The 27,621-nt window shown below is 40.1% G+C and overlaps 1 protein-coding gene across 7 annotated transcripts in view; it reads right to left on the bottom strand.

Moving 5' to 3' along the window:
- Positions 1-27,621, bottom strand: part of Zip48C (Zinc/iron regulated transporter-related protein 48C) — a 143,863-nt gene that overhangs the window by 42,912 nt on the left and 73,330 nt on the right. For all 7 annotated transcript variants that reach the window (XM_071681801.1, XM_071681639.1, XM_071681885.1 and 4 more), the window contains 2 exons: positions 14,714-14,863; positions 2,147-2,216 (listed from right to left, as the gene is read on the bottom strand). In XM_071681801.1, coding sequence (XP_071537902.1) covers positions 2,147-2,216; positions 14,714-14,863 — 220 coding nt within the window. The remainder of the gene's footprint in view (positions 1-2,146; positions 2,217-14,713; positions 14,864-27,621) is intronic.

The following is a 27,621-nucleotide window of genomic DNA, read 5'->3' as shown; positions in this document are numbered from 1 at the left end:
TTTCATCCCACCACTCACTACCCTTTCTAATCTGCTCACCTCCCCACCTTTCTCATTCCACAAGCATCTTTTGTGCAACCCATCAATGCTTTCCTAAATACATCCCATTCCTCCCCCACTCCCCTTATATCATTTGCCCTCACCTTTTTCCATTCTGCACTCAATCTCTCCTAGTACTTCCTCACACAAGTCTCTTTTCCAAGCTCACTTACTCTCGCCACTCTCTTTTTCAAGCTCACTTACTCTCGCCACTCTCTTCACCCCAACATTCTCTCTTCTTCTGAAAACCTCTATATGTCTTCACCTTCACCTCCACAAGATAATGATCACGCATCCCTCCAGTTGCCCCTCACCACATTAACATCCAAAAGTCTCTCTTTCACAAGCCTATCAACACATAATCCAATAATGCATCCTCTACAAATTATTGCCTCCTCACAAAAGTTTTTTTATTTTCAACAAAGTGAATAACTTGCAGGAGCTGAAGAAAGCAGTCAAGGCTTTAGCTTTTCAAAAATCTTCACCTTGTACATGTCATCCATTGTTCACGTGTCAATTGGTCTGATTCTTTCAACAAGTGACATAGGAAACATTACACAGATGAAAAGATGTCATCCTTTGTTGCATTTTCCCATCAACCAATTTACTGCAAGGTAAAAATGGTGGAAGAATTTTCCTGAGATGTTGATAATATCTTTTCGTTTCCTTCCCAATCTTTTCCATTATATCCAACTCAATCAACTAAAGGGAAATTTAAATTCCCTTGAAGAGGCATTTTCTATTCCTGGACTTGCAGAATTAAACATGAAGTCTTTTGGTGTCAATGGCACAGCGTGCCATTCCCATATACAACAGTGCACTCTATCCCCACTATTCACACACTGTATCTGTTTTGGTGGTGGGATGTGTGTGGGGTCATGTCCATCATCACCAACTCCCAGGATCACTATGCCTCTCATCAATACATGGGCATTCATCATCTGCTATTAATGTAAATAGTGAGCCCAAGTCTTCCTCACTACAAATATCAGCAAATGAAGTGGGGTTGGAATAGCATGGCAGCAGCCTGTACTTACTGTGCATCATTAAGAATGATGCCATGTAGGTCTATTAACAATGCCCAACAATCTTCTATCCATGAGTTTTGAATGCAGAAATCATATATGTACCAGCTGTAGTGAACCCTTATTCCTCTGAAAGACCACATATGTACCAACCTTAGTTTACAATATTCTCTCTTCAGGGCCACAGTTAAGGGTCTAGGGTCAATGCACACTGTAAGATAAATCAACTTTTTTGTAGTGAAAGACATATGATTCACCAAGTCTGTTGGTTTATCCACAGGAACTATTTTACCTTCATACTGTAACTTATCAAAAAAAACCACATCAGCTCTTTGTTTCATCACCCCTGGGATCCTCCTAACTAGCCAACCATAACAGTCAACATCACCAGATACTCTCAGATGCACAGGACCACAAGGCAAGGATCCCATATTGGTCATCAAACACTGTCAAAAATTCTCTACAAAATCAATATGCAGTTTTACCACATTCATACTCTCCAAATTATCATAACTAACTGTTACTTATCCCATCTCTACTGATGAACTGTCAGTGGATAATGGGATAAGGCTACTTGCACTAACAACAATATATCAGACATTATATTCTAATCCCATCCTGGTATTCACTGTCTTTACAAAACACCTGCCCAGCACCTTTGTGTCCCACAAGTATAGAGGAACCTTCTCCTTCAAGACATGAGCATTATCAATATAATTAACAGATAATAACTAGCAGCAGCACCACAATCAATCTGCATCTTTACTGGTTCACCATTGATCAGCATCTTGCAGAAAATACCCTTTTGATTTTGTGGCAAAGAATGGATGGTTTCTACACAACTGATTAGTTTTGTATCACTTACAGGAAACTCATTGTCTATCACCTCTTACACAGCATTAACCTTTCCTTTACAGATACGTGAGGCACTGAAATGGTTTCGCAAACCACACTCAATGATCACAAATCTAAATCAACAGGTGGAGAAATATTAAATACTTTATTATAACAGAAAAAAGATACTGAAAACAAAAATCATAACAGTACATAATACAATTACAAAGACAACAAATGGAACTTACTTGGCTTTGCTGAATGTAGCAAGTGGAGTTTTTCCTATTGCTCCAAAGCCAACACCAACTGCTAAACCCTCTGAGGAGAAAGATTCCTATTATTGAAATTTCACTTATTTATTTATCTTATATTTTGCTTTGTCGCTGTCTCCTGCTTTAGCGAGGTAGCGCAAGGAAACAGACGAAAGAATGGCCCAACCCACCCACATACACATGTATATACATACACATCCACACACGCAAATATACATACCTATACATCTCAATGTATACATATATATACACACACAGACATACATATATACACATGTACATAATTCAGTCTGCCTTTATTTATTCCCATCGCCACCTCACCACACATGTAATAACATCCCCCTCCCCCTCATGTGTGCGAGGTAGCACTAAGAATAGACAACAAAGGCCCCATTCGTTCACACTCAGTCTCTAGCTGTCATGTAATAATGCACCGAAACCACAGCTCCCTTTCCACATCCAGGCCCCACACAAATTTCAATGGTTTACCCCAGATGCTTCACATGCCCTAATTCAATCCATTGACAGCATGTCAACCCCTGTATACCACATTGTTCCAATTCACTCTATTCCTTGCCCGCCTTTCACCCTCCTGCATGTTCAGGCCCCGATCACTCAAAATCTTTTTCACTCCATCTTTCCACTTCCACTTTGGTCTCCCACTTCTCCTCGCTCCCTCCACCTCTGACACATATATCCTCTTGGTCAATCTTTCCTCACTCATTCTCTCCATGTGACCAAACCATTTCAAAACACCCTCTTCTGCTTTCTCAACCACACTCTTTTTATTTCCACACATCTCTCTTACCCTTACATTACTTACTCGATCACACCACCTTACACCACATATTGTCCTCAAAAATCTCATTTCCAGCACATCCACCCTCCTGCGCACAACTCTATCCATAGTCCACGCCTCACAACCATACAACATTGTTGGAACCACTATTCCTTCAAACATACCCATTTTTGCTTTCCGAGATAATGTTCTCAACTTCCAAACATTCTTCAAGGCTCCCAGAATTTTTGTCCCCTCCCCCACCCTATGATTCACTTCCGCTTCCATGGTTCCATCCGCTGCCAGATCCACTCTCAGATATCTAAAACACTTTACTTCCTCCAGTTTTTCTCTATTCAAATTTACCTCCCAATCGACTTGACCCTCAACCCTACTGTACCTAATAACCTTGCTCTTATTCACATTTACTTTCACTGTTTTATCTATAATATCATGAAACGAAAAATAATAATGGAATATTGCTTAGCCCTACTGTTTACTTCAAAGCACACTGGTACTTGAAAAGAATCCAAAGAATTCTAATCAACCTTTACAATACATTCTCAAAATAAGTTTTCTTTGGTTTAAGCTGTGAAAAATCCTTATATACCTTACAACTCTCACTACCAGAAACAACTTCAAGGAATATACTTGAAATGGGAATGAGTAATACAGTAAAATCCCACTGCTCTGCAACAGAAATATCTGCTCCAAAACACATTGAAAACTAAAACCAGTGAAAATACAAAAGTATTGGGTATTAAGACTGATCAGATCAACTCATACTGATAAGAATTTTATCTTGACAAAAGAAAATGACTTTTGAGATAAGCCTAAGCCCCACTTATCAAATCAATCAAAATATATCAAGACTTCCTCAAATACACAGCAGGATGGCTCATACAGAATCTCTTCCCTCACCATGATCTCTAAACATCTTCAGAGATTTATCATTAAAAGCACATTAAATATAGTCTTGCCCAGCAATTATATCTTAATTTCAGCCTTCCTCACAACTTGTAAAAGAACTTTTACATTTTATTCGAACTCTTTCTGTTAATTTTTCAGCATCTAGTTGTATAACATGTCCATAATATCTCAGTCATACATTCCTGAATCACACACAAGCTTAAGAACACCTTATCTATTTTGGCTTCATCAGTCCTCACTCTTTATGCCCTTAATGATTCCAAAAAGATATTCACCCCAGCTAAGCAATGCCACAAGAAGGAAATATATGCATCAAGTTGCGCAACTCAATTTCAAGGCTGCACAGTGAGTCTAGACTGTGGCTGAGGTAGCAGTGCACATTTTCCTGATTTTTGTTTACCTTAACTGAGACAGCATGAGTAACTGAATGCCTTAATAAAGGCCATCACATCAATTATTATGCAATGGCACTATACCCCTCCTTCCCAAACCATTCTATAACTAAGCACCAACTTCCAAGTAGAATTAAAAAGCTTATCCCAGCCTCACACTTCATTAAACCCCAACCCCCACAAAAAAAAAGTATTAACCTGACAAGCACTAACTCAGCTCCAAAACTCAGCCTTATAAGGATAACTCCAACCCACCAGACAGACACATCAGAAACCACACTCCCTGGCCAAACATGAGTCACAGTCTTGCACTTATGCTCCGAACATCACCCATCACTACAATACAACAAACACTATTTCTACATATCCCAAGACACTTCATGCCTACAATGCAAATAATATAAAGAGGACACTGGGTACTTACTATTTAATTGCTCTGCACTATATTCACGTAGATGCACACATATAACTACACTTTATGACCTGTGGTCCTGACTGATGGATGTTGCTCGCTTTACGAGTGCTATTGGAGCCTCATAAGGATGGAAGGAACTCCTAGGAAGGGAAATAAACAGTAGTAAGCAAATATCTATACATGTGTGTATGTGTGTATTTTTTCATACATGTTCGCCATTTCCCATGTTAGCACAGTAGCATTAAGAAAGGAGGACCAAGTCTTAAAGGGGAAAATCCTCACCTGGCCCCATCAAAAATCATGCTGAGAGTATTCTGTTAAGTGGTAGTCCTCTAAATGATTTACAGTCTCATCCTGAAAGATGGTTTCCATAAGTTTACCAACTACAGACAGTATGCTAATTCGACAATAATTTCCAGGCAGTGTTTCATTACTTTGTTTGAATGTAGCAGTTACTTTAGTAAGCTCCCATTCCTCTGGAACTTTCCCTGCAGCAAGTGAAATTGTCCTTGAACAAACTTCTGGGCCTGCTGTTCTATTTTCATTCCATTTCGTACTTATGTCCATATGCTGCAAAATGTTTTCCTTTCTTAGCAATGGACTTGGATTCAGAACATAAGCTGTATTTTCAGTTTTGAATAAAGAAGCGACTAAATCATTCAAAATCTTCTAAATGCCTTTGTTGTCTTGAATCAAGTCACCATTTTCAGGTATCAATGGACCAATTGACTGTGTAAGAACTTTCTTGCTTTAACATATCCATAAAACTCCTTTGGGTTTCTTTTGCTATTTACAGCAACATACCATGAAAAATACTGTCATTGGGTTGACTAAAGGATGCCATACTATAAGGAGAAATCATTGTGCACTGCCACCTCAGACAACATTCAAGCTTAGCGTTTGGATAGAAATTGAGACACAAAACAGTGTAAATATCTGTCTGGAGGTGTCGCTCTACTAGTGTAAATTTTCACCAAGAGATGTTATGGGGTTAAACCCTTGTGTTTTGGTTTAGCCCATTTCTATCTTTAATGCTTTTGACTTTACTAAGCTCATGGATAACTGAAAATTATTAGTCATCAAAATACTAAACATTATATAGGATTAAGTACACCTTCAAAATTGCCTTAAAACAACCGAGAGTGGTAAGCAAGAATGAAATTGGATCTTAGATTGTTGAAAATCTTGTCAAACAATGTGCCACAACATAAACCTGCTTTACTTTAGTGTACATTCCAAGAAGCTTTCAATAAAGATACAAAAAGAGGAAACTCATCTAAACACCAGTCACTGCACATCATACATTCTCTGGCATACCCTCATTCCTTCTTTCAACCTCATCAAAAATACTGCTTATGTTTTTAAACCCATGTACATTTCCCTAACCCCATACCATTAAAGCTCTCCACCTCTTATTTTTCAATAAAGCTCTGTTTAAATCCTATTCACTCCTTTAAATCATACCATTGGTGTTGCTATGAGTGAAAAGTCATCCTTGATGAGGATGGATCATCGAGAGTATAATCTCATAAAAAAAACTTACCATTCCAAAGGAATCTATACCTCCCAGCTACTGTAACACACCTTTAGAAAGGTCCTGGGTAACACCAGGACTCTTTCATAGAAACTGGTCTTTATGTAATCATAAATAAAATATACCACTCCTTAAAATATCAATCTTACACATATCTTTCTTCCTAGACAAACTGACTGAACCACTGGCACTGTTTAACAATACTTTTTCTAAATCTAAATCTCAAATCTCTCTATAACCATTTTCAAACAATACTTATCTACACATTGTTATAAATATAAAATGTGAACCGAAAGTCAGTGTGCACCTATTCCACAAAAGATAAAACCACATTCTAAATAGTATTGTTACAGTAAATGGCATATGTGACTTTTGACACGTACAGTGACCAAACTCCCACTCCTCCCATACTTCCTCACTCAATGTCATTTAACCATTTCTCTGAAAGTGAGCACCTCCACAAGCAATAAGGTGTTAATGTGAAAATACTTTACTTGCTTGAGGCTCAAGTGTTTTTGGTGGAACAGGTGTTACATAGTGCAGACCAAAATACACATGTTGTGCAACAAAGTTTCTTGAAAATTATCTAAACACTCCCATCCCACATCACAATGCAAGTGCTGTGGTAAACTGCCAAGTTTCTTGAAAATGATTCAGTTGTGTACACATCAACATCCAGCAGACTGGCAGTAGTAACAGAGAGCATACTCCGTATTTCAAATTGGATGATGCAGAGCCCAAAAAAGTCCATTTGTAAATAGGCACAGCAGATGGGTGTCTCGTATAGCAGTACATAAAGTGTGCTGAAGAAGCAGTTGCACCCGTATCCCTACAAGATAACATGTGAAAAAACTGAGAACATGACATCAAGTGTGTTGAATATTGCTGATGGTTTACACTTTATCACTGCCAATTGATAGGATATTCTGGGAGCTACATTCTTTACTAATGAGGTGTGGTTTCATTTATATGGTTACACCAGCACCCAAAACAGCCGCATTTGGTCAGCAACTAATCTGCAAGAGATCAAGGAGACATCATTACACAAACAGAAGGTTGGTGTGTGGTATGTCATGAAACTGGATAATCAGCCCAATCCTCTCTAGTGATACAATCAACTCCGAATGTATTGTGAATTTATTCTTCACCATTTCATTCGGTATTCAAATGAGGAAAAAATTACCTGCAGCTACTTCCAACAAGATGGTGCTACTGCACACACAGCTTGAGTCTTCATGAAGCTACTGCGCAATGGGTTCAGGGACAATAATTTTGAAAGGACATTTGGCCATTACAGTCACCAGATCTTACACACCCTTATTATTATCTGTGGGGAGCAAGGAAAGGCACAGTTTACAGATAACAATGAGTAAAAAATTTTTGTTCCTAGGCTTATTATAATTAATTGCTTTTTCCTGCATCAGCAAGGTAGCACCAGGAATGATGAAGAACGCCTCATCCACTCGTATACACTATTTATTTTTATTATCCTTTATTGCTGTCTCCCACATTAGCGAGCTAGCGCAAGGAAGCAGATGAAAGAATGGCCCAACCCACCCAAATACTCATGTATATACATACACATCCACACACAGCACATATACATACCTATACATCTCAACGAGTACATATATATACACACAGACATATACATATATACACATGTACATAATTCATACTGTCTGCCCTTATTAATTCCTGTCGCCACCCAGCCACACATGAAATGACAACCCCCTCCCCCTGCATGTGCACGAGGTATAATATATATATACATTTTTATCTATTTATTCATTTTGCTTTGTCGCTGTCTCCCACGTTAGCAAGGTAGCGCAAGGAAACACACACACACACAGACACACACACACATATATATATATATATATATATATATATATATATATATATATATATATATATATATATATATATATATATACAGATTTATATATATATATATATATATATATATATATATATATATATATATATATATATATATATATATATATGGGCACATGGAGAGAATGAGTGAGGAAAGATTGACCAAGAGGATATATGTGTCGGAGGTGGAGGGAACGAGGAGAAGTGGGAGACCAAATTGGAGGTGGAAAGATGGAGTGAAAAAGATTTTGTGTGATCGGGGCCTGAACATGTAGGAGGGTGAAAGGAGGGCAAGGAATAGAGTGAATTGGATCGATGTGGTATACTGGGGTTGACGTGCTGTCAGTGGATTGAATCAGGACATGTGAAGCGTCTGGGGTAAACCATGGAAAGCTGTGTAGGTATGTATATTTGCGTGTGTGGACGTGTATGTATATGCATGTGTATGGGGGTGGGTTGGGCCATTTCTTTCGTCTGTTTCCTTGCGCTACCTCGCAAACGCGGGAGACAGTATATATATATATTCCCATTTTAGAAAGTTAAAAATACAAGGAGGGGAGGATTTCTGGCCCCCTGCTCCCGTCCCCTCTAGTCGCCTTCTACGACACGCGAGGAATGCGTGGGAAGTATTCTTTCACCCCTATCCCAGGGATAACATACATATATATGCATATATATATGCATATACACATACATACGCACATATACACACATACACACATATACATATATATATACATATGAAAAAATGTAAGAAATAATTTAAAAAACAAACTTCTAGCTTGAAATGAAATGAAAAAAAAATGAATGTCACATAATGGTTCAACCTCTGGCTATGGAAAAGGGAAATGTATAATTTATTTACACAAACGTCAATAGTAGTTTTCATCAATTTAACCACTGTATCATACTGCCTAGTCCACTTCTCTTATCATGAAACAGGAATATTGGCTTTGATGTTTCTCAATTTTCTTCATTACACAAAGTACAACCATATCTTGAATACATGAGGGTAGGTAGTTGGTCATCCGCCATAATAAAGCCTTTGACAGACCAAAAATTTATCTGGACCTCAACTTTTCCAGTACATTTATGAAAAGCACCTTTTTGCTTTCCATCACTATCACTTTGAAAAAGAGAATAAGCTTCAATGTCTAAGCTACATTTTTTTCCAATTTCACTATTTTCTTGTCAGAGCACCATGTATGAAAACTATCACTCCAGTAACACAACCATAAACATTTTCTTCCCCTTTAAAAATGTTCTGGGGAAGTCTGTCTCGATACACTGCGGGACACTCTACCACCTGGCTACCTCGCAAACGCGGGAGACAGCGGCAAAAAAAAAAAAAAAAAAAAAAAAAAAAAAAAAATATATATATATATATATATATATATATATATATATATATATATATATATATATATATATATATATATATATATATATATATGGGATGTATTTAGGGAAGCAGTGATGGCTTGCACAAAAGATGCTTGTGGCATGAAAAGTGTGAGAGGTGGGCAGATTAGAAAGCATAGTGAGTGGTGGGATGAAGATGTAAGATTATTAGTGAAAGAGAAGAGAGAGGCATTTGGATGATTTTTGCAGGGAAATAATGCAAATGAGTGGGAGATGTATAAAAGAAAGAGGCAGGAGGTCAAGAGAAAGGTGCAAGAGGTGAAAAAGAGGGCAAATGAGAGTTGGGGTGAGAGAGTATCATTAAATTTCAGGGAGAATAAAAAGATGTTTTGGAAGGAGGTAAATAAAGTGCATAAGACAAGGGAACAAATGGGAACTTCAGTGAAGGGGGTTGATGGGGAGGTGATAACAAGCACTGGTGATGTGAGAAGGAGATGAAGTGAGTATTTTGAAGGTTTGTTGAATGTGTTTGATGATAGAGTGGCAGATATAGGGTGTTTTGGTCGAGGTGGTGTGCAAAGTGAGAGGGTTAGGGAAAATGATTTGGGAAACAGAGAAGAGGTAGTAAAAGCTTTGCAGAAGATGAAAGCTGGCAAGGCAGCGGGTTTGGAAGGACTTGCAGTGGAATATATTAAAAAAAAGGGGGTGACTGTATTGTTGACTGGTTGGTAAGGTTAATTAATGTATGTATGATTCATGGTGAGGTGCCTGAGGATTGGCGGAATGCTTGCATAGTGCCATTGTACAAAGGCAAAGGGGACAAAGGTGAGTGTTCAAATTACAGAGGTATAAGTTTGTTGAGTATTCCTGGTAAATTATATGGGAGGGTATTGATTGCAAGGGTGAAGGCATGTACAGAGCATCAGATTGGGGAAGAGCAGTGTGGTTTCAGAAGTGGTAGAGGATGTTTGGATCAGGTGTTTGCTTTGAAGAATGTAGGTGAGAAATACTTAGAAAAGCAAATGGATTTGTATGTAGCATTCATAGTTGATAGAGATGCTCTGTTGAAGGTATTAAGAATATATGGTGTGGGAGGCAAGTTGTTAGTAGCAGTGAAAAGGTTTTATCAAGGATGTAAGGCAAGTGTACTTGTAGGAAGAGAGGAAAATGATTGGTTCTCAGTGAGCGTAGATTTGTGGCAGGGGTGTGTGATGTCTCCATGGTTGTTTACTTTGTTTATGGATGGGGTTGTTAGGGAGGTGAATGCAATAGTTTTGGAAAGAGGAGCAAGTATGCAGTCTATTGTGGATGAGGGAGCTTGGGAAGTGCGTCAGTTGTTGTTCACTGATGATACAGTGCTGGTGGCTGATTCATGTGAGAAACTGCAGAAGCTGGTGACTGAGTTTGGTAAAGTGTGTGAAAGAAGAAAGTTGAGAGTAAATGTGAATAAGAGCAAGGTTATTAGGTACAGTAGCGTTGAGGGTCAAGTCAATTGGGAGGTAAGTCTGAATGGAGAAAAACTGGAGGAAGTGAAGTGTTTTAGATATCTGGGAGTGGATTTGGCAGCGGATGGAACCATGGAAGCGGAAGTGAACCATAGGTTGGGGGAGGGGGGCAAAAATTCTGGGAGCATTGAAGAAAGTGTGGAAGTCGAAAGCATTATCTCGGAAAGCAAAAATGGGTATGTTTGAAGGAATAGTGGTTCCAACAATGTTATATGGTTGTGAGGCGTGGGCTATGGATAGAGTTGTGCGCAGGAGGGTGGATGTGCTGGAAATGAGATGTTTGAGGACAATATGTGGTGTGAGGTGGTTTGATTGAGTAAGTAATAATAGGGTAAGAGAGATGTGTGGTAATAAAAAGAGTGTGGTTGAGAGAGCAGAAGAGGGTGTTTTGAAATGGTTTGGTCACATGGAGAGAATGAGTGAGGAAAGATTGACCAAGAGGATATATGTGTCAGAGGTGGAGGGAACAAGGAAAAGTGGGAGACCAAACTGGAGGTGGAAAGATGGAGTGAAAAAGATTTTAAGTGATCGGGGCCTGAACATGCAGGAGGGTGAAAGGCATGCAAGGAATAGAGTGAATTGGAATGATGTGGTATATCGAGGTCGACGTGCTGTCAATGGATTGAACCAGGGCATGTGAAACGTCTGGGGTAAACCATGGAAAGTTCTGTGGGGCCTGGATGTGGAAAGGGAGCTGTGGTTTCGGTGCATTATTACATAACAGCTAGAGACTGAGTGTGAACGAATGTGGCCTTTGTTGTCTTTTCCTAGCGCTACCTCGCACACATGAGGGGGGAGGGGGTTGTTATTTCATGAGTGGCAGGGTGGCGATGGGAATTAATAAAGGCAGACAGTATAAATCATGCACATGTGTATATATGTCTTTCATACTATTCGCCATCTCCCGCATTAGCGAGGTTGCATTAAGAACAGAGGACTGGACCTTTGAGGGAATATCCTCACCTGAATTGGGCCAGGTGAGGGTATTCCCTCAAAGGCCCAGTCCTCTGTTCTTAACGCTACCTCGCTAATGCGGGAAATGGCGAATAGTTTGAAAGAAAGAAGAAAAGATATATATATATATATATATATATATATATATATATATATATATATATATATATGCCCATACATGTACATATACATAACATATACACACACAAATACACAGACATTTACATATGTACATATTCATACTTGCTTGCCTTCACCCATTCCTGTTATTTCCTAGTTACTTTGCATAAAAAGTGGAGAAAAAGGCTATCACTCCCTTCAAACTTTGCTTCTGTGACCAAGACAGTGATATTTTGAAATTTACATACTTCCAATTGGACAACAGTCGTATCTGCACATCTTTATTCACATCAAGTCAGAAAAACAACATATGAACAAAAATAAACATGTATTTAAACTAATGCTAAACAAAAGTGATCACAAAAGATTTATAAGTGAGTTGCTTTCAAGACTTACAATTGTACTTCAAATCACTTTCATACATCAGACCCCAAATAAATTGATCTCCCATCAGGTTCTTGTTCTATGTTCCTTGGTAGCAGTCCAGTATATCCTGGTGTAAACACTCGCCTTGCTCCTCCAAATACGCTCAATGTTCTCCTTGAATTTATCAATATGAGCATCAAGGACTTGGACTCTGAGGGACATCCTGCAGCCCATTTAGCCATAGTTCTTCACCATAGTCTCAACCAGCTCCACATATTTTTTGGCTTTGACCTTAGCCTCAGACAGCTTAGAGAACAAGTCTTGAAGGTACTTGGAAGCTGCAAACTCCTTACCTAGAGCTGTGACACATTTGTTTCAAAAGGCCTAATTTTATGTGCAGTGGTGGCATCAATGCCTTCCAGGGGTCCACCAGTGGTTCCCACTTGACACTGTTCATCCCCACAGAGAATTCCGGTCTGCTTTGGCTAATCCTGCCTGTGGTAGTGGGCCATGGTCTCCCAATGGCAAAGATAGCAGGGAAATTAAGTAAAACCACCTTGGAGACCCATCAGGAATGCCACCATTTTGAAGTCTCTGATGACCTACCAGCTGTACTCAATATACTTCAAGGCATCTAACAAGATCTTGACACAGCTGCATCTTCTTTGAGGTGCACTGAGTGAGCCAGGGGAGGAGACGGGCACTTGTTCCTGTTATGGAGCAGCATGGCTCTGAGGTTCCTGGATGAGCTGTCAATAGAGAGGCACCACTCATTTGGGTTACTAGTGATTCTGATTGCCTTGAACAGACTGGTTACATGTGGCAGAAGCAAAGCCCATCTTGATGGGTGAAAAATCTGGAAAAACCTAGGAGATGCTTCCTCTGATCTGTGATTTGCACACTTTCATCCAACACATTCCATTGCTTGAGCCAAGAGGTCAAAAGCTCAGCACTGGATTTGTGGGCCCAAGATCTTTGATCAAGTTGTTGAGGTCTTTTTTATTGGAGTAGCATGGGTTTCTCTCCTTAGCTGCAACTCTGATATTGTAATCTGGATCTACAATGTCTTCCTCCCCCTCTGACTTGCTGGTCTGTTCTGACGAAAGCTGCTCTCTCTCCAGAGGAATGGGTATGGGGAGCTCAGGGCAGTGTGGCAATGGGGCAATGGATGATGGAAGGTCCGGATACATGACAGCAGGTACAGTCTTGCCAATCCCACATTTGCAATAGTCCACCATGCAGAAGCAGCAATTACTTGAGTGGTCAGTGGGTTCCCGCCAAATTCTTGGGATAATGAACTTCATGGCTCTCTTCCCCTCTTTACCATCTTGCAAAAGAACAATATAAAATTGTGATTATGCAAAACATCATATTTGTTTAAAAATTCATTTATGCAAAACATCATATTTGTTTATAAATTCATTTCTCCCTTGACTAATGTGTAAGAAATTCTCTCAACACATTCTTTAATAACAATGAAAATAAAAAATCAAATTCAAAAATTCTAAAAAATTTTACAACATAATTCTGCCATCCAAATGAGCAACAATTGTCTATCTTACCTTCCAGAATTTTTTGTAGTCCTCACAGGTGAAAAGAGGTGCACAGAGTTTGTCTTGATCCCCAACAGGCATGCTGAAATATGCCTGGTAGGCCTCATACATCTTAGCTGATGCTGCAGAGTACTTTTTCGCTCTTTTTTGATAAACTGGCTGCAGAAACGGCAAAATGCATTTGCCATATCCTTGCAGCCTCTATATGCCATCGCAGAGAAATGTATGTATACGCATCCACCTATGCATTGGCTTAAAGCACTTATGCCATTATTTACATTATTGGAAACTTCTTGAAAGTTCTATATAACCTAATCAGTAGGAATGTTCTGAAAATATGTAAATTTCAAAATATCACTGTCCTGATCACAAAAGCAAAGTTTCAAGGGAATAATAACCATTTTCTATACTTTTTAGACATGATTAGAAAATAATAAATTACCCAGAAACGAAAAAGCAAAAATTTGCTACACTGTGTAACCCTCACACTCTCCTCAACTGAAAGGAGACAATGCAAATTTCATCAGGAACATCTCTCCACATGATTTGTTGCAAGTCTTTCCAACAACATGTGTAGATGGATGTCTGCAGACATGTGGGTGCCACTTTCCAACATCTGTAACTTAAGTATGAGAAATGTACATGTATTACTGTACAGAAACTCAGTGAATATACTCATCATCTATGGCAGATGCACTGACTTTTGGCTCACTCTGTATAATGAATCCTTAACTTATAAAAAGAATAAGTTACCAGGAATGTTGTGCACTGTAATAGCTATTATAAGCAGGAGTATCCTTCGCCACTGAAGAACCTTGCCAAGTCTTTCTTGATTTTGGTTTTCTTCAACTTCTTTAACAGACATCCTGTCCCCAACATCCCCCCGCCTCTGTTTGATTTCACCTGAAAAAAAATAAAACTATCAAAAATAATGATGAGTAGTTTACAAGAAGGAAAACAATCTGTTCAAAGATGGAAATACAATCTAAGCTGAATATAATAATAATAATAATAATAATAATAATATTATTATTATATATATATTATACTTTGTCGCTGTCTCCCGCGTTTGCGAGGTAGCGCAAGGAAACAGACGAAAGAAATGGCCCAACCCCCCCCCCATACACATGTATATACATACGTCCACACACGCAAATATACATACCTACACAGCTTTCCATGGTTTACCCCAGACGCTTCACATGCCTTGCTTCAATCCACTGACAGCACGTCAACCCCGGTATACCACATCGCTCCAATTCACTCTATTCCTTGCCCTCCTTTCACCCTCCTCCATGTTCAGGCCCCGATCACACAAAATCTTTTTCACTCCATCTTTCCACCTCCAATTTGGTCTCCCTCTTCTCCTTGTTCCCTCCACCTCCGACACATATATCCTCTTGGTCAATCTTTCCTCACTCATCCTCTCCATGTGCCCAAACCACTTCAAAACACCCTCTTCTGCTCTCTCAACCACGCTCTTTTTATTTCCACACATCTCTCTTACCCTTACGTTACTCACTCGATCAAACCACCTCACACCACACATTGTCCTCAAACATCTCATTTCCAGCACATCCATCCTCCTGCGCACAACTCTATCCATAGCCCACGCCTCACAACCATACAACATTGTTGGAACCACTATTCCTTCAAACATACTCATTTTTGCTTTCCGAGATAATGTTCTCGACTTCCACACATTCTTCAAGGCCCCCAGGATTTTCGCCCCCTCCCCCACCCTATGATCCACTTCCGCTTCCATGGTTCCATCCGCTGCCAGATCCACTCCCAGATATCTAAAACACTTCACTTCCTCCACTTTTTCTCCATTCAAACTCACCTCCCAATTGACTTGACCCTCAACCCTACTGTACCTAATAACCTTGCTTTTATTCACATTTACTCTTAACTTTCTTCTTCCACACACTTTTCCAAACTCAGTCACCAGCTTCTGCAGTTTCTCACATGAATCAGCCACCAGCGCTGTATCATCAGCGAACAACAACTGACTCACTTCCCAAGCTCTCTCATCCCCAACAGACTTCATACTTGCCCCTCTTTCCAAAACTCTTGCATTCACCTCCCTAACAACCCCATCCATAAACAAATTAAACAACCATGGAGACATCACACACCCCTGCCGCAAACCTACATTCACTGAGAACCAATCACTTTCCTCTCTTCCTACACGTACACATGCCTTAATAATAATAATAATAATAATAATACAGCCAGCAATAAAAACATTACACATGGAAAGTCCTACTCACACAGCTTTTAAACAATGATGTTATGGATATATGCACATCCTCCCAGAAACTCATTTAAATTCTAATAACTCCTATGTAATTGCTTATTTGTATTGTACATGGAGGGAGTTTTGACACTTGTAGGGGCCCTATGTCTTCAATGTTCTCTACTATCATACAACTTCTTAAATTTATGTATATTGTACACATTAATTATGTCTTCAGTCATCCTGTTCCATTCATCCACAACTCATGATCATATTTCCTGGCATCCTTTTTAACAGGTTTATTACTTAATTTCAGGTTATGTCCTATGGTGTTCTATTCCTACATCTCTCAAAAGACTGTTAATTGTCCATATCATCAATCTGTTTTAAGAATTTAAAAGTAGTGATCAGGTTATCTCTCACTCTTTTCCCTTCCAAAGTGGGCAAACTTAAAGCCTCCAGTCTTTACCTGTAACTTTGCTCTTTAACATCTAGTACCATCTTTGTTGCTCTCCTCTGGACCTTCTCTGTTAGCTCTTTGTGAATATTCATTCATTTTTTGGTCATGCCTGTCTTACCTATCAAATGCACATAAAGAGTTTTGATAGGAATAAACTGACCACATATATCTGTGCCTCATAAATCATGAAAAATATGTATATTTGCCTTATAAATACAGGTGTGTGCAGTAGAAACTGAGCCAAAACTTTAATAAGTGTTGGTGGGTGGAATAAGCAAGTGTCCTGGATGAAGTGCACCATGTTCCAGCCAGAGGGTCAGTCTTGCAATTATCACTATTGTATGGAGATCTGTGGCGCTTTTTGGGCAATATGAATACACCTGCTTGTGTGATTTTCCCGAAACCCACCGTGTTTGTTAATATGGCATGCAAACGTCCAGCAACTCTTCTGCCCAAGAACCAGCAGTTAAATGAAAGGAAGCCTCTCTGATCTTAGAAATGAAGCCAGAATCTTAAGAAGCACTGATGCTAGACAGGGAGCAACAGCACAGCAGAAAGTGCACCAAAACTTCATTCAAGGTTGGTAGGTGGAGTTAGCACGGGTCCTGGGTTTATCATACCACGTTCCCACCAGCAGGTCAGTCTTGCAGTTACCACCATTATTTGCAGATGTGTGCAATTTGGGTATAGCTGCTAATAGGATTTTTCTATAACCCACTGTGTTTGTTTCTTAATATGGCATCCAAACAATAAGCAACACCTCCTCCTACCCTAGAACCAGTAGTCAAAGGAAACAGAGCCTCTCTGAAGTTAGAAACAAAAGCTAGCAATTTTACAATGTGCTGATACTGGTGAGAGAGCATCAGTGGAGAAGAAAGTCCACCAAAACTTCATTGGGGGTTAGCAAGTGGAGTAAACATGGATCCTGGGTGGATCATGCCATGTTCCCATCAGCAGGTCAGTCTTGCATTTACCACCTTAGTGTTGCCAATCTGTAATACTTGTGGTAATGTGATTTACTGCAACCCACTGTGTTTAAGTTTGTTAATATGATATCCTAATGTACAGAAACAGTCTCCTACCACAAAACCAGCAGTTAAGTGTTAAAGAACCTCCATGACTTCAGAAGCTAAAATCATACAATGTGCTGTTGCTTGTGAGGGAGCATCAGGGTAGAAGAAGGTGTCAAAACTTCAATAAGGGTTGGTGGATGAAGTAGGCGTGGGTCCTGGGTGGATCATGCCATATTTCCGCCAGCAGTTTAGTCTAGCAGTTACCACTGTCATGTGCAGACCTGTGCAATTTGGATATAGCTGCTAACAGGATCTTCTTGCAACCCAGTGCTTGTGTTTTAAAGGGAGAACACACTGATGCTGGTGAGGAAACATAAGCGTGGTAGAAAATGCACCAAAACTTCAGTCATGGTTGGCAGGTGCAGTGAGTGAGGGTCTTGGGAGGAGTATGCCACATTACTGCCAGTGGATCAGTCTCACAGCTACCACCAATGTGTGGAGATATGTGCTGCTTGTGTGACTTGGGTGTATCTGTTAATGTGTTTTCCTGTGGCCTGCCATGTTTGTGTTTCTTAATATGGTATCAAAATGCCCAACATCTCCTACCCCAGAACCAGGAGGTAAACAGAGCAGAATCTCTCTGACAGAGACAAAGATAGAAATCTTACGACGTACTGATGGTGGGAGGGAGCTTGGATGAATCCACAATCCACAACATAAAGAATGAACAGAAAATTTGAAGTGCTGTAGTCCACTCTACTAAGGTAATCACAAGGGTTAGAAATTCACTTTTGGAGAAGATGGAGAAAATGTTCTTATACATAGAGCATGAAACAAATGAGAAAAACAGCCTTAGTAACCTTCAGCTCATGTCTAAAAGTTAGAGTTTTTATGAGTGTTTAAGTAAAGAAGACAATATAGCTGAACCACAGCCATTTCAAACAAGTAAAGGATGGCTAGTTAAGTCTGTTCAATGTCACAAGCTACATAATGTGAAGATAACAGAAGAATATGCCAATGCTGACCATGAGGCTGCTGCACATATTTGATTTTCCTCCCTATGTTTATTTGTTCACCATAAAAATTTTCTCTGTGCAAGGTTTTTGCAGAACATAAAAATCATAAAATAAGGGATTCGGGTAGGTACTGGAAGTAGAGTCACTGGGGGACTGCACAGAGCTCCACTAAGTCTTGCCCAACCCATTACCACCAGAGCCTGCATGCTTTTCCTGCTTGTCAAAGCCAAGTGATGGCATGTACAGCTTTTTATCCCATATAAAAAAATCTTCTGACACATGTGTAGCATAAGTTTTATTTTTGTCTTCATTTTGACTTGTAGCCAATAAATGTGCATGGAAACCCTGAGAGCTCATACTTAGAAGCACCTAGGAAGTATTCAACAGTGGCAAAAAATTCATATTATGCAATGATGGGAACAGTCCTCTACGGACTTACTCAAAATATTTCTTATACTCATTTTGCATGGCATGATATGAAATTTTCTAGAGAGGTTGAACAAAAGATAAGGGTTGAATACTGTTTGCATATGAAAGTGTTTCATTTTATTTGCTGGTGTAATAATATTCCTTCTTTTCGTTTCCCTTCATTCTATGACTTTATTCTTGTGTTTTTACCTTTCATCAATTTTGTCACGTTGATGCACAAGTTTATTTTGTCATTCCATTACCTCAAACATTTTCTACTCATTTCTCTTATTCATGTTAACTGCTTCACTGTGTTGTCACTTGATTGTTTTTCATAAATTCCATCCTTTTCGTTAAAATGATCTTTTTCTCCCTCCTTGCTTCTTGTACACACTGCATGCTCTTTTGTTTGTGAGCATATATTGTATTCCTACAAACAGCCACTGTCTTCATATATTTCTTCTACTTTACAGTTTAGTTTTCCTAGTCCACAGTCTACATGTCTTGTTTCTGGTTTTAATTTGTGTCTGCCATATACCACATTTTTCATTTCCTACATTTAACAGTAATAATGTCTTCAAGTGTTTCTTGAAGCATACCATTAAACTTGTCTTTTTTTATATATGCATATCTTTGCTAGAATGTATGCCATTTGACCTATATGCCTAATTACTATTTGAAGCCATACCATCTTGAAATTGTTTGCTCTCTGTATCTACTGTCTTAAGCTTGCTTACATGTTCCTTACATTTCATCAGTTAAGTTGCAGTAAGGCTTCAATCTATGACAAGGCTGTTTCTGGACAACCTGCCACAACTCAAATCTGTCATTTGTTGAGCATTTGATACCCATATGTAAGGAGGGTTACTTCCAGACCAAAATTTTTCCATGTATAACTCTGAAGTATAGAATATACATGAAACTATTTGGGATAAAAACAATGTATCATATCCACTTATCAATTGAGATGATATTAACTCTTTCTTACAAGTTGGACTACAATAAATAATCAAAGTATATCAACTGTATAGTTGTATCAGATGGCCACACATGTCAAGTTAAATAGAAAAAATATGGCACATATTGATGCATGATTATCTATATCTCTGATGCCTATACCCTCACAAGAACTCACATCAAGGGGGTGGCCATAGATAAAGTCTCCAATTATATCCATGTCCTTACATACTTCCCTCGCATACAACATTCCACGCATTCTTCCAAAATTTCTCTCCCTACAGATCAGTATTCTTCCACTCTATTCCCCCAAGTCACAGGTGGTTTTCCTCTCTCACCAACCCCTTTAATTGAACTATCATACAATCTCCTTGTAAACTTCCCATATTGCATTCTTTTGACATGCCCAAACCAACTCAAAGTATTATGTTTCACCCACTCTACCACACCACAATTCATTCCCTTTGCATTCTCTACCATACCAAGTCCCTCATACACCCTCCTCATATCTTTCTTCATCACATCTAGTTATATAAAATGCTCCTCTCAAATAGCACATTTCCACAGCCTGGATTCTGCAACTCATACCATGTCCATGTTTCAGCTTCATATGTCAGGGTCAGGAAACTATGCTGTCCCTTAATCCTTTCTTCACTACCATGCTTACTCCTCTAACCCTTCATTATTCTATTAAAGAACCCAATAACTCTTCTACCCTGCACTGCTCTCTCCCTTATATCTCTCTCCTTATTACTAGGCATACCCAAGATAGCTCCCAAATACTTAAACACTGTTACCTCTTCCTGTCTCTGTTCCCCCCATATCTATAACACAGTTCACTACACTTTCTGTTCTCACCATTCCCAATTCAAACAATCATTTTACCTTTACTCACATTTACCTTCAATCACAAATAATTACACACATCATAAAAAAATCTTACAACCTTCTGCAACTTTTCTTCATTTTCAGCAAACAACACAGTATCATCCACAAACAGGTTTGTCACTAGCCATCATACAACGCCATCACACTTCATCTCTGTACCCCGTTTCCATAGTTTTGCATTCATCTCCCTTAACACTTCATCCACATATATTTTTTTTTTTCTTTTTTTGCTTTGTCGCTGTCTCCCGCATTTGCGAGGTAGCGCAAGGAAACAGACGAAAGAAATGGCCCAACCCACCCCCATACACAATGTATATACATACATGTCCACATACGCAAATATACATACCTATACAACTCAATGTACACATATATATACACACACCTGATTCAATTCACTGACTGAATCAGGTATGCCCTGATTCAATCCACTGACAGCACGTCAACCCCTGTATACCACATCGATCCAATTCACTCTATTCCTTGCCCTCCTTTCACCCTCCTGCATGTTCAGGCCCCGATCACTCAAAATCTTTTTCATTCCATCTTTCCACCTCCAATTTGGTCTCCCACTTCTCCTCGTTCCCTCCATCTCCGACACATATATCCTCTTAGTCAATCTTTCCTCACTCATTCTCTCCATGTGCCCAAACCATTTCAAAACACCCTCTTCTGCTCTCTCAACCACGCTCTTTTTATTTCCACACATCTCTCTTACCCTTACATTACTTACTCGATCAAACCACCTCACACCACACATTGTCCTCAAACATCTCATTTCCAGCAAATCCACCCTCCTGCACACAACTCTATCCATAGCCCACGCCTCGCAACCATACAACATTGTATATTTATTTATTCATATTGTATATATATTTATTTATTTATTTATTTTGCTTTGTCGCTGTCTCCCGCATTAGCGAGGCAGTGCAAGGAAACAGACGAAAGAAATGGCCCAACTCACCCACATACACATGAATATACATACATGTCCACACACACAAATATACATACCTATACATCTCAACTTATACATATATACACACACACAGACATATACATATATACACATGTACATAATTCATACTGTCTGCCTTTATTCATTCCCATCGCCACCCCACCACACATGAAATAACAACCCCTTCCCCCTCATGTGCGCAAGGTAGTGTTAAGAAAAGACAACAAAGACCACATTCGTTCACACTCAGTCTCTAGCTGTCATGTAATAATGCACCGAAACCACAGCTCCCTTTCCACATCCAGGCCCCACAGAACTTTCCATGGTTTACCCCAGACGCTTCACATGCCCTGGTTCAATCCACTGACAGCACGTCGACCCCGGTATACCACATCGTTCCAATTCACTCTATTCCTTGCACGCCTTCCCACACATTCCTCACCTGTCATAGAAGGCGACTAAAGGGGACAAGAGCGGGGGGCTGGAAACCCTCCCCTCTTTGTATATTAACTTTCTAAAAGGGGAAACAGAAAAAGGAGTCATGTGAGGAGTGCTCATCCTCCTCGGAGGCTTGGCTTGGGGTGTCTAAATGTGTGTGGATGTAACCAAGATGAGAAAAAAGGAGAGATAGGTAGTATGTTTGAGGAAAGGAACCTGGATGTTTTGGCTCTGAGTGAAACGAAGCTCAAGGGCAAAGGGGACGAGTGGTTTGGGAATGTCTTGGGAGTAAAGTCAGGTGTTAGTGAGAGGACAAGAGCAAGGGAAGTAGTAGCACTACTCCTGAAACAGGAGTGGTGGGAATATGTAATAGAGTGCAAGAAAGTAAACTCTATGGGTAAAACTGAAAGTGGATGGAGAGAGATGGGTGATTATTGGTGCATATGCACCTGGGCATGAGAAGAAAGATCATGAGAGGCAAGGGTTCTGGGAGCAGCTGAGTGAGTGCGTTAGTAGGTTTGATGCAAGAGAGCAGGTTATAGTGATGGGTGATTTGAATGTAAAGGTGAATAATGTGGCAGTTGAGGGAATAATTGGTGTACATGGGGTGTTCAGTGTTGTAAATGGAAATGATGAAGCTTGTAGATTTATGTGCTGAAAAAGGACTGGTGATTGGGAATACCTGGTTTAAAAAGAGGGATATACATAAGTATACCTATGTAAGTAGGAGAGATGGCCAGAGAGAGTTATTGGATTACGTGTTAATTGATAGGCACGCGAAAGAGAGACTTTTGGATGTTAATGTGCTGAGAGGTACAACTGGAGGGATATCTGATCATTATCTTGTGGAGGCGAAGGTGAAGATTTGTAGAGGTTTTGAGAAAAGAAGAGAGAATGTTGGGGTGAGAAGAGTGGTGAGAGTGAGCGAGCTCAGGAAGGAGACGTGTGTGAGGAAGTATCAGGAGAGACCGAGTACAGAATGGAAAAAGGTGAGAACAAAGGATGTAAGGAGAGTACGGCAGAAATGGGATGTATTTAGGGAAGCAGTGATGGCTTGCACAAAAGATGCTTGTGGCATGAGAAGCGTGGGAGGTGGGCAGATTAGAAAGGGTAGTGAGTGGTGGGATGAAGAAGTAAGATCATTAGTGAACTAGACGAGAGAGGCATTTGGACAATTTTTGCAGGGAAATAATGCAAATGACTGGGAGATGTATAAAAGCAAGAGGCAGGAGGTCAAGAGAAAGGTGCAAGAGGTGAAAAAGAGGGCAAACGAGAGTTAGGGTGAGAGAGTATCATTAAATTTTAGGGAGAATAAAAAGATTTTTGGAAGGAGGTAAATTAAGTGCGTACGACAAGGGAACAAATGGGAACTTCAGTGAAGGGGGCTAAGGGGGAGGTGATAACAAGTACTGGTGATGTGAGAAGGAGATGGAGTGAGTATTTTGAAGGTTTGTTGAATGTGTTTGATGATAGAGTGGCAGATATAGGGTGCTTTGGTTGAGGTGGTGTGCAAAGTGAGAGGGTTAGGGAGGACAATTTGGTGAACAGAGAAGAGGTAGAAAAAGCTTTGCGGAAGATGAAAGCCAGCAAGGCAGCGGGTTTGGATGGTATTGCAGTGGAATTTATTAAAAAAGGGGGTGACTGTATTGTTGACTGGTTGGTAAGGTTATTTAATGTACGTATGATTCATGGTGAGGTGCCTGAGGATTGGCGGAATGCTTGCATAGTGCCATTGTACAAAGGCAAAGGGGATAAAAGTGAGTGCTCAAATTACAGAGGTATAAGTTTGTTGAGTATTCCTGGGAAATTATATGGGAGGGTATTGAATGAGAGGGTGAAGGCATGTACAGAGCATGAGATTGGGGAAGAGCAGTGTGGTTTCAGAAGTGGTAGAGGATGTGTGGATCAGGTGTTTGCTTTGAAGAATGTATGTGAGAAATACTTAGAAAAGCAAAATGACCTGTATGTAGCATTTACGGATCTGGAGAAGGCATATGATAGAGTTGATAGAGGTGCTCTGTGGAAGGTATTAAGAATATATGGTGTGGGAGGCAAGTTGTTAGAAGCAGTGAAAAGTTCTTATCGAGGATGTAAGGCATGTGTACGTGTTGGAAGAGAGGAAAGCAACTGCTTCTCAGTGAATGTAGGTATGTGGCAGGGGTGTGTGATGTCTCCATGGTTGTTTTATTTGTTTATGGATGGGGTTGTTAGGGAGGTAAATGCAAGAGTTTTGGAAAGAGGGGCAAGTATGCAGTCTGTTGTGGATGAGAGAGCTTGGGAAGTGAGTCAGTTGTTGTTTGCTGATGTTACAGCGCTGGTGGCTGATTCATGTGAGAAACTGCAGAAGCTGGTGACTGAGTTTGGTAAAGTGTGTGAAAGAAGAAAGTTGGGAGTAAATGTGAATAAGAGCAAGGTTATCAGGTACAGTAGGGTTGAAGGTCTAGTCAATTGGGAGGTAAGTTTGAATGGAGAAAAACTGGAGGAAGTGAAGTGTTTTAGATATCTGGGAGTCGATCTGGTAGCGGATGGAACCATGGAAGCGGAGGTGAATCATAGGGTGGGGGAAGGGGCGAAAGTTTTAGGAGCCTTGAAGAATGTGTGGAAGTCGAGATCATTATCTCAGAAAGCAAAAATGGGTATGTTTGAAGGAATAGTGGTTCCAAAAATGTTGTATGGTTGCGAGGCGTGGGCTATGGATAGAGTTGTGCGTGTAGAGGAGGGTGGATGTGCTGAAAATGAGATGTTCGAGGACAACATGTGGTGTGAGGTGGTTTGATCGAGTAAGTAATAATAGGGTAAGAGAGATGTGTGGTAATAAAAAGAGTGTGGTTGAGAAAGCAGAAGAGGGTGTTTTGAAATGGTTTGGTCACATGGAGAGAATGAGTGAGGAAAGATTGACCAAGAGGATATGTGTGAGAGGTGGAGGGAACGAGGAGAACTGAGAGACCAAATTGGAGGTGGAAAGATGGAGTAAAAAAGATTTTGAGTGATCAGGGCCTGAACATGCAGGAGGGTGAAAGACGTGCAAGGAATAGAGTGAATTGGAACGATGTGGTTTACCGTGGTCAACGTGCTGTCAATGGATTGAACCAGGGCATGTGAAGCGTCTGGGGTAAACCATGGAAAGTTTTGTGGGGCCTGGATGCGGAAAGGGAGCTGTGGTTTCGGTGCATTATTACATGACAGATAGAGACTGAGTGTGAACAAATGGGGCCTTTGTTGTCTTCCTAGCACTACCTCGCACACATGAGGGGGGAGGGGGTTATTATTTCATGTGTGGCAGGGTGGCGATGGGAATGAATAAAGGCAGACAGTATGAATCATGTACTTGTGTATATATGTATATGTCTGTGTGTGTATATATATGTATACGTTGAGACATATAGGTATGTATATTTGTGTGTGTGGACGTGTATGTATATACATGTGTATGTGTATGGGTTGGGCCATTCTTTCGTCTGTTTCCTTGCGCTACCTCGCTAATGCGGGAGACAGCAACAAAGCAAAATAAAAAAAATATAATATATATATCATTATTATTATTAGAATACTTAATCGCTGTTTCCCGAATCAGCAAGGTAGCACGAGGAAACAGATGAAGAATGGCCCAACCACTCATATACACATATATATAAATATATGTCTAAGCATGCACATATACATACATAAACATACACAGACATATACATATATACAAATGTACATATTCATGGCAGAATGCAAGAATAGTGCCACTGAACAAAGGCAAAGGGGATAAAGGTGAATGTTCAAATTACAGAGGCATATGTTTGTTCAGTATCCCTGGGAAATCATATGGGAGGGTATTGATTGAGAAGGTAAAGGGTTGTACAGAGCATCAGATTGGGGAAGAGCAGTGTAGTTTCAGAAGTGGTAGAGGATGTGTGGATCAGGTGTTTGGTTTGAAGAATTCATGTAAGAAATAATTAGAAAGACATATGGTTTTGTTTGTAGCATTTATGGATCTGTAGAAGGCATATGGATCTGGAGAAGGCATATGATAAGAGTTGATAGAGATGCTTTGTGGAAGGTTTTAAGAGTATATGGTGTGGGAGGTAAGTTGCTAGAAGCAGTGAAATGTTTTTACCAAGGATGTCAGGCATGTGTTTGAGTAGGAAGAGAGGAAAGTGATTGGTTCCCAGTGAGTGTTGGTTTGCGGCAAGGGTGCGTGATGTCTCCATGGTTGTTTAATTTTTTATGGATGGAGTGGTTAGGGAGGTGAATGCAAGAGTTATGGAGAGAGAGGCAAGTATGCAGTCTGTTGTGGATGAGAGGGCTTGGGAAGTGAGTCAGCTGTTCTTCACTGATGATACAGCGCTGGTGGCTGATTCGGGTGAGAAACTGCAGAAGTCGGTGACTGAGTTCGGTAAAGTGTGTGAAAGAAGAAAGCTGAGAGTAAATGTGAATAAGAGCAAGGTTATTAGGTTCAGTAGGGCTGAGGGACAAATTAATTGGTATGTAAGTTTGAACGGAGAAAAACTGGAAGAAGTGAAGTGTTTTAGATATCTGGGAGAGGATTTAGCAGCAGATGGAACCATGGAAGCAATTGTGAGCCACGGGATGGGGGAAGGGGTGAAGGTTCTGAGAGCGTTGAAGAATGTGTGGAAGGCGAGAATGTTATCTCGGAGAGCAAAGATGGGTATGTTTGAAGGAATAGTGGTTCCAACAATGTTATGTGGTTGTGAAGCATAGGCTATATATAGGTTTGTGTGGAGGAGAGTGGATGTGTTGGAAATGAAATCTTTGAGGACAGTGTGTGGTGTGAGGTTGTTTGATAGAGTAAATAATGAAAGGGTAAGAGAGATGTGCGGTATCTAAAAGAGTGTGGTTGAAAGAGCAGAAGAGGGTGTGTTGAAATGGTTTGGTCACACGGAGAGAATGAATGAGGAAAGATTGACAAAGAGGATATATGTGTCAGAGGTACAGGGAACGAGGAGAAGTGGGAGACCAAACTGGAGGTGGAAGGATGGAGTGAAAATGATTTTGAACGATACTTGAACATACAGGAGGGTAAAAGGCATGCAAGGAATAGAGTGAATTGGAACAATGTGGTATACCAGGGCTGACGTTCTGTCAATGGATTGAACCAGGGCATGTGAAGCATCTGGGGTAAACCATGGAAAGGTGTGTGGTTCCTGGATGTGGAAAGGGAGCTGTGGTTTCAGCGCATTACACATGACAGATAGAGACTGAGTGTGAACGAATGTGGTCTTTTTTGTCTTTTCCTGCCGCTACCTTGCTGGAGAGGGGAAGCTATTTCATGTGT

The sequence above is a fragment of the Panulirus ornatus genome, chromosome 1 (assembly GCF_036320965.1).
Source record: "Panulirus ornatus isolate Po-2019 chromosome 1, ASM3632096v1, whole genome shotgun sequence".
NCBI lineage: Eukaryota > Metazoa > Arthropoda > Malacostraca > Decapoda > Palinuridae > Panulirus > Panulirus ornatus.
The sequence above is the reverse complement of the archived record's forward strand: the minus strand, read 5'-3'. Positions and strand labels throughout refer to the sequence as shown.